Source organism: Halichondria panicea, chromosome 11 (assembly GCF_963675165.1).
Source record: "Halichondria panicea chromosome 11, odHalPani1.1, whole genome shotgun sequence".
In the NCBI taxonomy this organism is placed as follows: Eukaryota; Metazoa; Porifera; class Demospongiae; order Suberitida; family Halichondriidae; genus Halichondria; species Halichondria panicea.
Window position 1 is genome coordinate 5717343 of NC_087387.1, and position 11061 is coordinate 5728403.

Sequence of the window (11061 nt, forward strand, 5' to 3'; positions counted from 1 at the left end):
TAGCTACGGTCAAATTGTTGGAAGTTATAATAATTATGCCGGATTAAATCATATAGCTTTCAACAATTTGCTATTATACCTGCACTATCAAAATTAATTCGACAGTATATAGCTAGCTATACCTGCACTTAGGATCATGCAGGTAGATCAATATCATCCATATTTAACAGCTGTGAATATAGCTTCCTGTGATTACGATCACAGCTGAACGTTAAAGATGGATGAAACATATCGCATTACCTGATCCTAGGTGGAGGTAGCTACCATCAAATTGTTGAAAGCTAGCTTACTATAGGCCCACACATTGTACATGCATATCGCATTACCTGCATGATTCCAAGAATTAACATGTACAAACTGTTCTTAATAGACCCCCACAAGATGAGGAAGCATATCACATTATACCTTTGATCCTATTATGTCATTTGAGAGGTAAAAGTATTTGCCAATTTGGCCGTACCATGGATTATAGCCCATGCATGTGTGTGTGTGTGTGGGGGGGAGGGGGGAGGGGGAGGGGTATAAGTGTATAGTAGTATAAGGTACTACTCACACACATGCATGTGCATAGTCCATGAAATCATTGCGACACTATAAACCAAAAGCTGTAACTAGTAAGTGGGACAACTCGATTAGCTATTATCTGGATCAAACAGAAGACCTAAAAGGCAGTAAGGTGATACCACCTGTGTATAAACTCAGGGCCGCATACACGAGATTTACCCTTTAACCCTAGTTTCATGCAGAACTTCGGTGTACAAAAACTGTAGAAGTACTGTATAATAATATGGAACAAGATTGTGGCAAAAATTTAATGTGAATTTAGTGCTTGTGAAATTCCTTAGAATTATTGAAGTGTGTCTTAATTAGTATGCTTTCATATTTACTATACTAAGTAGGGTACTACTTCATGGCTGATGCTACGTATACTTTTGTATCCTGGTAATTGACGAATTGAACAACAACTATAGTAAAGTACCTCATATACAGTTTTTGCTGGTTTCGTCCAGTTATTGACACAGAGTCTTGAGAGACTTGTATAAAGTATTTGTCTTCACCAACTGTAGCAATGCAATCATGCTGGTAACTCTGGTATCCCCAAGCAGATCTGAAAACAGAAACAAGTCGACCAACTTAACTTAATACCTTATCATGCTGTATACAAAAAAACACTCGAAATTCACTTTATAAAATTAAAATTATGCCAGGACAACATTCAGCATTGTAAAGAACTTTATTTACTCAGTCTACAAAAGATATACTAAATCAGGTATGCTACATAATTATACAATTATACAGTCACAGTTTCAAGTTAGTCCATTTGTGTCTTTCCAGTTCAATATAGAAGTCCGCAACATTATCCACTGGTGCAACACGGCAATATAAACAGGCAACAGATACCCCCCTGGTGAATCTTACCCACATCTGCACCTACTGCCACTGAATTCATGGAGTAAATATTATACATTTCTTAAATGAGAGACTCCACTATACATGCACGCATGCTAAATTAAGGTATTACAGTATTATATAAATGATAATTATAGAAATCTCGAAAGTAATGTTCACACGTACCTTGCTTGACTGCTATCTCTAATGCAGTCTTCAGCCCACCATTATTGACAGTAGGTGCAGCAGACACCATGGCTACCATGGCAATGATGCTCAACAAAATAAAGGTCTTCATCTTTGTATCCAAATACAGTTTCAAGGATATGATACTGACAACTTCAGAATCTATAGCTGTAAGTTGTTTTATTCCACACTATATATAATTATACATAATTATATGCATATACATGCGAAGTGTTGTAATCCCCGGCTATACCAGAGTCCTTGAACTGAAGCTGCATGCATGTTCATACCATGCAAGCTAGACCACAACAGAAGCCTGACTCATGTATAAATGGAATGGGGTGTTGCAAAACATGCCATTTGGACAACAAGTATAAGGCTTCTGTTTTGATACATACATTTACCAGATAATTATTAGTCTCGAATACCCGCCTCAACCTAAATCAAGCTTTTAGGTTGAGGCGGGTATTCGAGACTAGATAATTATATGTACAAGGTAGATCATGCACTCAATCTATAGTGGGTGTGGAAGATTAGTTTCTCTATAGCCTATAATCAGCATGGCATTATTGAATCGTTGTCTAAAAGTGTTGTGTTATTTTGTAAATCATTCTTAATAAAATGTCCACTTGTCTATACATACACATGCAGCTGCGGAAAAGCAATGCTTGTCATGCTAAAATTCTGAATGAAATGAACTATAAACTAATAATTTATTGTGGTTGCATGGTATAGCTTAACAAGGACAAAAATCATACAACCAGTAACAGAGGAGCTATAAGAGCTAACACGCACGACTGCATGGTCTCTATAAAATACTAATTATGAGACTGAAATAAATTGAATTTGTAAAACTATTAGCTACAGTTCATGTTCATTTGTGTCATTTCCAGTAAAAAAACACTCTTTCTCCAGGGTCCTGCCGCAACCTTAGCCTGTACATAATAATGCAGGCATTCATTGTCCTGACCATGGTATGGAATTTGTATAATGATTATAGAGTCGATGTGTATAGTAGCCTCGTCGCCACGCCAATCAGGTTCCTCTCAAATGTACGCATGCATGCATGCAGTGCATGCTTGGTCGACCTAGCGTACAATTTAATTTATTGGCCTAGCATGACAAGGATATAGACAAAGTAAACAGTAATGCCAGAATGGAATAAAGCAGTTTGAGCCATGACTGTGTGTTTGAATCATGAACAGCTTCTGATTCGTTGCGTACAATATCATAGGACACATTTGCATACATTATATATATATATGTACACGTTGTTTACCTATTCTAAGTAATTGGTTGGTAGTGATCTCATTACCCTTCATCAGATAAGCACGGGCTTCCATTTCTGCAATATCTGCATACCAAAATTATGACAATTAATATGAGTGACAGTTGTTTTATTGTTGTATAGCATCTTCCATTACCATGCACATGAATATTCTCACCTTGTATAATGGCTGCTATCTCTTGATATCCTCCTCCATGATGATGATGTACTCTTGAGACACACTTGTTCTGGCTCACACTCATATATTGTCCGGAGGGACACTGGCATCTTGGCACACACGACTTAACACCTGAACCAGTGAACAGTGCAAGTGCATGCATGAACTGCTCAGACTAGAATTTTCTTAAATAAACCTGAAGGGGAGACTCTAAATATTGTATATCCGCAGTATTACAATGCATAGTATGGCTTTCTAACATTTCCTATAGATTATGATTATTTAACAGTGTAAATCACCTAGAACAAGTCAGTGATTTTGTCCTTTTTAGCTCAAAATTAAATCACTCAGTGTTGCTTTCATTATAATGGAGGCCTATATATAATAGATCTAACTGCAATCATGCATGACTATTGCATGGGAAATGACTCGCCCTAGCTTACCATGATGATGACTATGATGGCTGTGATGACCGTAATGGCCGTAAGATCCAGCAGACACCATGGCTGCCATAGCAATGACAATAAACAGTAGGATAGAAGTATTCATCTTTGTTGAGAACCAGGCCACAAGAGTTTTAACTAAAGGTTGCACTACAACTAATGCTATAGCCAAATTGATAATACAGGAATGTCAGTGACCATTATATAAGAACTGCATGGAACATTTCACATTGTCTTGGCAACAGAGTGCAGGTAGCTACTACCCACTTGTAATTGTGAAACTATAGTACTTAGTACTATCGGCCCACACAACTGACAATCATATCGCATTACCTGATCAAATGTACTGAACTATAATGCTTAATAAATCCCCACAGGATAAGGAATCACATTACCTTTGATCAATAAGTGGAGTAGTATAAGCTATACTGCTCACACAGAATTCATTGCGACACCAAATGCAAACTAAAAAGTGGGACACTGTTACTCGATTAGTTATTAGCCTCGGCTTTCGAGGCTTTGAGGCTACATTTGGATCTTTTGCACCAAGCAGACCTCCTAGAAACACTATAGGGCATTTACTGTACATGTATATAATTATAGCTACCACCTATCTCTACTTTATGACGTAGGTATATAGGGTGCTATATATATAGGCCTTGGCAAATTATTTGCCTATTATTCTTTTTGCCAGTTTGGTGTATACCCATTATTTCATAAACATCAATGAAAAGACAATTCATGTATAGTGGTATTGATAGCAATACTTGAGGTAGCCTCGTTTTCGTATACGCATACAGTATTTTCAACTTCACAAAAAATTGGCCCAGAACTGAAGCTATACACCTGCATGAGGTAGCATTACAGAAAATGAAATATAATCCTCTAGTGCCGAAAGAAAAAATACTCCTCCATGCCTGCCTATATATAGCTACATTATAAGATGTGAATTATATGTCTATACCATGCAGACTCTGAAGGTCAAATTATGCTAATTTAGTGCCCTATATTATTCTAGCATAATAAATTTGCCAAGCCCTAGTGCTATAATAATTATAATACTCTTGTAACCTGGCAATTGACGAGTTGTTTATATAATAAATTAAGTACCTCCTATATATATACTGTTATAGTGTTTGCGGTTTTGTGCAATCATTGGCCCCGGCGCGAAGTCTTGAGAGAGTTGTAGCACTTCTCTTCACCAACAGTATATAGCAATGCATGCTGCATGCATGGTAACTCTGGTATCCCCATGCAGATCTAAAAACAGAAACAAGTCGACCAACTTAATTAACTTCTCATGCATGGCTGTACACAAAAAAACACTTGACATTCACTATAATTATATATCATGCAGAAAATAATTATTCTCACGACACTGTCTCAATCTACGAAAGGTATACTAAACTGGTATGCTACGTAACTTTATGTATAGTCACAGTTTCAAGTTAATTATAGTTCATTGTGTCTTTCCATTCTAGAATTCCATTAACTCTGTAGAGAAGCATGCATTTAAATCACATTATAATTATGTTGCATGAACTTACTACTATCCACATTTTGTGACGCAAGTTACAGTCGCACGCGAAACACAATCACTGCACATATCAAAAATAGTATATGGAGTATTATTGGTAAGCATATGCACTGTACCAAAAACTGCATCCCTGCATCCACCAGTCTCCAACATTGTGTTCTTGACCACGGTGGACACATACATCTTCAGCAGTATAGGTAAAAATAAAACGATAATTATACAGTAATTTATAATTATACATGCATGTGTATATCCCTGTGAACATGCAGTAATAATTAATAATATACGTGCAAATGCATGAATTTGAGTAAACTGTAAATAAAATTATTGCTTATTACTTAACGTACCTGGGCACTGTTCAGGTAGGACACACTCATTCTTCTTCTTATCAATCACCTCTCCTACAGGACACTCACATTGTGCCACACATTGATGCAACGGGCAGCTGTTAAGGTACTTAATGGGAGTGTCGCAGGTATCAGGTTTGCAGGGTGACGGTGCCCACGCGCAATTCTTGTATATCTGACCTTTGACTCCGCACACTGCATACAATAAACAGCCACGTATATGCATGAATGTTAATATACGGATATTAATAGCAATATTGCCGTTATGACTGTCTCAAAATAATGTGTATATCCACAAGAAATTAATTCAATGAGAGAAACTATCATACACCTGACTCGAAACTTACCGGAAAACTGAACCATGATAATCGAAGAAAAGTATTACCATGCAGACGTATATATATATATATAAATAACCGCAGAAGGGCAATTATTCTATATGAGGTATAACTGTCCTCCACCTGTACACTTGAAGACAGCGTTCTTACTAAACTGTGTCCTTCTTTTGCCGCTTTGCTATCCTCAGATCATCAAAATGAAGCTGCTAGGACGCCTTACAACACACTCACTACAGCCATAATACTAGTACCGCCATTTCCATAGAGTTTACCATGGCACTAGCAAATTTCGCCATCAGCATAATTATATACACAGAACATTTTAACGTAATTATATAAACAGGCAGAAAAAACTACCTCACACCACCTACCGTATTACTAGAATGTTTTGCGAGCATCAAACATTTGCAAACTTTGCAAAAGGTTGACCAATTCGCAACAATAAAATCCGCAAAAACATAAATTTGAATACACGCCATCCTTGCAAGGCTTTTCACTCACCTATACTATATATAATACGGTATATACATGCCCCGGCCTCGGGTTAAAGTATAAATTATATAATGGCACCATAATTATATTATTATAGATAATTATAATTACTATTATTGCATGGGAAATTATAATTTAACTTTACCTGCATAGATGTCAGCTTGAAAAGTAGCTATAGATTTAGCAGACACCATGGTTGCCATAGCAATGACGCTAAACAGTAGAATGATCTTCATCTTTTGTTGAGAATTCACAACAGACGGTTTTGCGGGGTAACTTGTTTCGCTCTTATAGCGATAGAAGCTTAGTATTGCATGCTTGAATAACCATAGCAGTTTATATAGCCTGTTGTACTCAATGTGGAATTCACTAACAGCTTCACATTGCCTTGGTAACAGAGTGGGCTGTACTGCCACACACGACTGCTGATTAAGAAAAAATGCATGATATCTTTGATCGTGCGTGTGGCGTAGTTTTATCTGATCATGAAGGTTCTAGTTTTACCAATTATAAGTAACCTCGTTGCTGTTAGTGATAGCATGCAGCGTACGTATGCATGTAGCCTATTATACTGTATAATTTTTATAGCGGGTTATTCTAGGCACTATAAGGATTGCTCATAATTATGACAAACTAAATGTTTCGCGGATTTATTTTCGAGGTTATATATAAGGGTTTAAATGACCACACCCCTATACGTACATGCAGTAGAGAGGTATTTCAATCTGAAGTATAAATTTTTGAGCTATATACGAGGTATAAGGTAAATCTTCGAAAACCTTAAAAAATGTTAATTGTGCCTCGAATAAGCTAACTGATAATCCAGTTTCTACGCTACGTCTTATAATTACAATTCATGCATGCAGACTCGTATACTATTGGTTGGAAGATGGGCAGGCTATTTGAGTGCAGCCTCTGATCAAGCATATACGCATGTAACAGGTTATTTTCGAGGCACTATATTTTCGTGGATTGCTCGTATTATTTCGAAGTTAGGATTCAAATGACCATGCACAACCCTATGGTAAAGGTTTCAATACCAGTTTTCGAGTCACTATAGGTTCGACGGCAATCCTCGAAAATCTCGAGCCATGTATATATAGTGCCTCGGCTATGCTTTTTCTCACCCATTTAATGTTATTCTCATAAAAAATCCGTCAACCCAAAAATGCAACAAAATAATTATAAGACAAAATTAGATCTATACAGAGATAAACACCCTTCAGCATTTTCTGATAAAAACGTCTTATGCTAAACTTAATGTAATGATCTTTAATAAAAATGGACATTGATGTCTATTATTATCCGACTAGAAAAATATTTGCAATGTGAAAAATTGCTAGGATTGGCCAGGGGAACCACAAAAAAGCGTGGAAACAAGAAATCCGACGAGAGCATAACTCCAATCTGTTACAACGTCAATCACATGTACTGGTAGTTTTCCATGTTTTCCCGGCCAATATAATATAAATACGCAATTTTTACTGGTATAGGTGATGACCAATCCTTTTATTATACATCCATTTTGGAATGTGCGGGCATATAATCATGATGATTTGTGATGAATTGATGTTCCTAATACATGCAGTGTTGAGCACAGGTACACACAGTCCATCCATGCGTAGTAACATACTGGTGACCTGCATGGAATGATGTGGTGGATGGAAGCTGGTAGATGGATCTAGAACACAGTCTATATACTATGTATTGTACATGTTCATGACGTTGTAACGGATTGGAGTTATGCTCTTGTCGGATTTCTTGTTTCCACGCTTTTTTGTGGTTCCCCTGGCCAATCCTAGCAATTTTTCACATTGCAAATGTTTTTCTAGTAGGATTCCCTTTCTTTTTCAGTACAAGTGGAACGTCAAGAGGCAGTGCAGAAGTTCAAGAAGAGAAGACAGGACTAATCAGATATCTTCTCGAATATCTCTGGACTAATAATTATATAGGTAATGAGTAATAATTATTGCTTGATATGTTGAATTTGTGAATCAGTATTAATTAAATGACAGCCATTTTAATTAAGAGCATAATATATAGCCAGCATATAGCATGCTTGTCAGAGAAAGGGAGCTAGAGCTGAACAGCTGTGTGAAGAAAAGCAACACCTCAGGCTCTGGAAAAGCCTGCACTCATCACCCAGTGATTTTAGGCGCAGCACGGTTTCTTAACCACGCCTATCTATTATTAATTTTGGCCACAACGCAATTGCTGAGTCATTAAAGATGGCGGAATTGTCTAGGTAAGAGAAAAATTGTCTAGGTAAGAGAAATAGAGACTGAGAGGTCATCTGCCTCTTGGAAGCAATCGCAAATCTGAAGAAGCGCTTTGTAATCCAGGTTGTAGTCGTTTGGAAACCCTGTGCAGAATGTCCTGGAGAGGGCTGTACTTGGAGTACTGAATGCTGGGCAAGAAACTTACTTACTCACTTACTCCACTCACTTACTTACTTAGTCAGTCAGACGACGAGCGGTGAAACGTCGAGATAGTGCAATTTTTAAAATGACAATATTCATACATTTAAAATGTTCATGGATTATGAAATGAGAGATACAAAGAGAGAAAAGGCTAAATAAACTATCTGTCTAGCCAGTTTCTTGATGTGGCCTTTCCCTGCAGAGATAGAACAGTTTGAACTCGAGTCAAAATAAGTGAAATATTACTAAACACGGGCAAACCCACTGCCAATCCTATGTAAAACCTACTGGTTTTACTAATGCTAAAATTGTATACATATATACTCCGAGTATAATATCAGGGCCTATAATTTATATTATACATGCATGATACAATAAACATAATATAAGTGTCTGGAGTTGAGTTGATTTCACACACATAAAATATAGATGCAGGAAAACATACAGGTTGTATAATACACATATAAACATACGGAACATACGTCGGAATGATAAGGTCTATATATAGTCTTAGTCTAAGAGAGTCAACGATGAATTCCAGGTCATGTAAATAAATATTGAGGATGCAAAAGATGTATGGTTAAAAATAAAGCCTGGTGATTTGTCATATAAAGTGATTTGTCATCACATAACTATATACACTGCACGTGAAAGCTAGTACAGAACCTTTGACAGTAAGACACACAATACAACAGAAATAACGGTATCAGATATGTGCAGCATCCCATCTGACTGGCACCTTCTATTGATCCACCTACATCCATGGTTGAGGCTTCAGTGTTGTCTACAGTAGGTATAGATCTGTCATGCATATAATATTATAGCTATAACCAATTATTCTCATAGCATGCATGCAGAAGCACTGTGAATCACATAAGATTAAACTCTTTATTCCACCCATGCGTTAAAAGAACGTTGCATGCGTATAATAATATTGTACATGTATGTATACTATATAATTATGCTGGTTATAATTATAAGGTTGCATGCACACACTGATATACTATACCGTTGTTGTTGAGCTCTTCTCCGTTGTATGCAACAGTCTATATACAGTGCCTTCAGCTTTGAGAGTAAATTTAACCACAGAGTGAGTAGTTGTACTTAAATGTATCTCAAGATTGGAACATTTCTAAGAAATTGTGCTGATACCATTGTGTAGGTGAATAAATAAGCTACAACCTTATTTGAAAATATTTCCCCAAAAGTTGTTGTAGTGGGAAATCATTTTAGGTAAAAATGGGGGTGATCGTAAAATATATGTGTAATATGAAATATCTCTGGAACTAAAGTATTGCTGGACAACTTTTTTGTATCAAAAGATCGAAAATTTATTAACAATTAATGTGCAAAAACAATTAGACCTTAGCCGACAAATTTGCTGAGTTCCATCGCTAAGCGAAAAGGCACCTAAAATATCCCATAATTGATATTAATCAGTATGTGTACTTATGTAAGCTATACGTAACCATGCATATGTTAGCTAAACTATTCAGGAATGTTGTGCCAAAGTTCCATACCTTAGCCGAAAACAATTGGTCTTTTCCATCGCTAAGCGATTGTCCACTATTGAAAAATGTTGGTGTTTTATAAACCACCACATACCCACCACCTTTGGTTGCCATGGAAATATTTTTGTATATGTTTTAGATAATTTGTTCACCAACACAATGGTATCATCATATTTTCTTTAAAATGTTCCAATCTACATTTATGTATACTAACATGTACCAAATTGCGTTTATTTACTCTATAGACTAAAGGCACTGTAATATAATTATAGCTTCCAGCTTTGCTTTGAACCTGCATGTGACTACCTATAAATTATGTGCAGTAGATTCTTGTTGAAAGTGATTTAAACTATGAACACAGAAGATTCGTAACAGTTGTGTATAACAAAGTGTTAAGTTCGTTTGTGTATACTGTTGTGTGATTCTAGTGGTTCGTGTTTCGATCCTTGTGATGCACATTTCCGTTGCATTAATTGCATGTACTACTATAATTATTATAGATACTTATTGCTTGTTGTGGTCAGACGTCAAAGCATTGCACTACTGTTGTAAAAGTGCCTCACCCTGCGTGATATCAACAGGATGTGATCTGGACGATATTGATATTACCCAGGATGCCGATTGATTCAACCTAAAGCACCACCCACCACCTATTAGCTTGCATTACTTTTACTGATAAGAAACTAGAGATAAGAAACTAGAGTGCAGCGAAGCCGGGTAAAATCATGCAATCTGATTGGTCCAAAAGGTAATCCTGATAATTACATCAGCAGTACAATAATTGTACCCATGCAGTAGCAATAAAAAGTGAGTAGCTACTTTAAGGTGACATAACACAGGTAGATTTGTTTGTGATTTCACTGTTTAGCACATTACATTTTAATTCTTGCTCAAGTAATTGTGAAATTATCATAGCGTTTCTTATTACTCGCAAGTGGTTTCATCAATTATCT

At 36.5% G+C, this 11061-nt stretch overlaps 1 protein-coding gene and 2 long non-coding RNA genes across 3 annotated transcripts; all 3 read right to left on the minus strand.

Moving 5' to 3' along the window:
* Positions 1-1179: 1179 nt before the first annotated feature.
* On the minus strand, positions 1180-1885 carry LOC135344076 (uncharacterized). The gene is made up of 2 exons (XR_010397326.1): positions 1576-1885; positions 1180-1440 (listed from the first exon to the last, which is right to left on the minus strand). It is a non-coding gene; the product is annotated as an uncharacterized LOC135344076 (long non-coding RNA).
* Positions 1886-2269: 384 nt separating this feature from the next.
* Positions 2270-3650, minus strand: LOC135344278 (uncharacterized). Its single transcript, XM_064541443.1, has 4 exons — positions 3464-3650; positions 3021-3152; positions 2855-2929; positions 2270-2510 (listed from the first exon to the last, which is right to left on the minus strand). Exons 1-4 carry the CDS (start codon positions 3567-3569, stop codon positions 2506-2508), a joined length of 318 nt encoding a protein of 105 aa, XP_064397513.1. The 5' UTR covers positions 3570-3650; the 3' UTR covers positions 2270-2505.
* A 1094-nt stretch (positions 3651-4744) lies between these two features.
* On the minus strand, positions 4745-6503 carry LOC135344405 (uncharacterized). The gene is made up of 5 exons (XR_010397439.1): positions 6323-6503; positions 5348-5542; positions 5117-5183; positions 5011-5061; positions 4745-4957 (listed from the first exon to the last, which is right to left on the minus strand). It is a non-coding gene; the product is annotated as an uncharacterized LOC135344405 (long non-coding RNA).
* Positions 6504-11061: the final 4558 nt, after the last annotated feature.

Coding starts and splice junctions, on each gene's coding strand:
- LOC135344278 (XM_064541443.1), bottom strand. CDS start 3,569: ATGAATACTTCTATCCTACTGTTTATTGTCATTGCTATGGCAGCCATG. Junction 3,153..3,463: donor CCATCATAGTCATCATCATG/GTAAGCTAGGGC, acceptor TCACTGGTTCAG/GTGTTAAGTCGTGTGTGCCA. Junction 2,930..3,020: donor GATAGCAGCCATTATACAAG/GTGAGAATATTC, acceptor TTTGGTATGCAG/ATATTGCAGAAATGGAAGCC.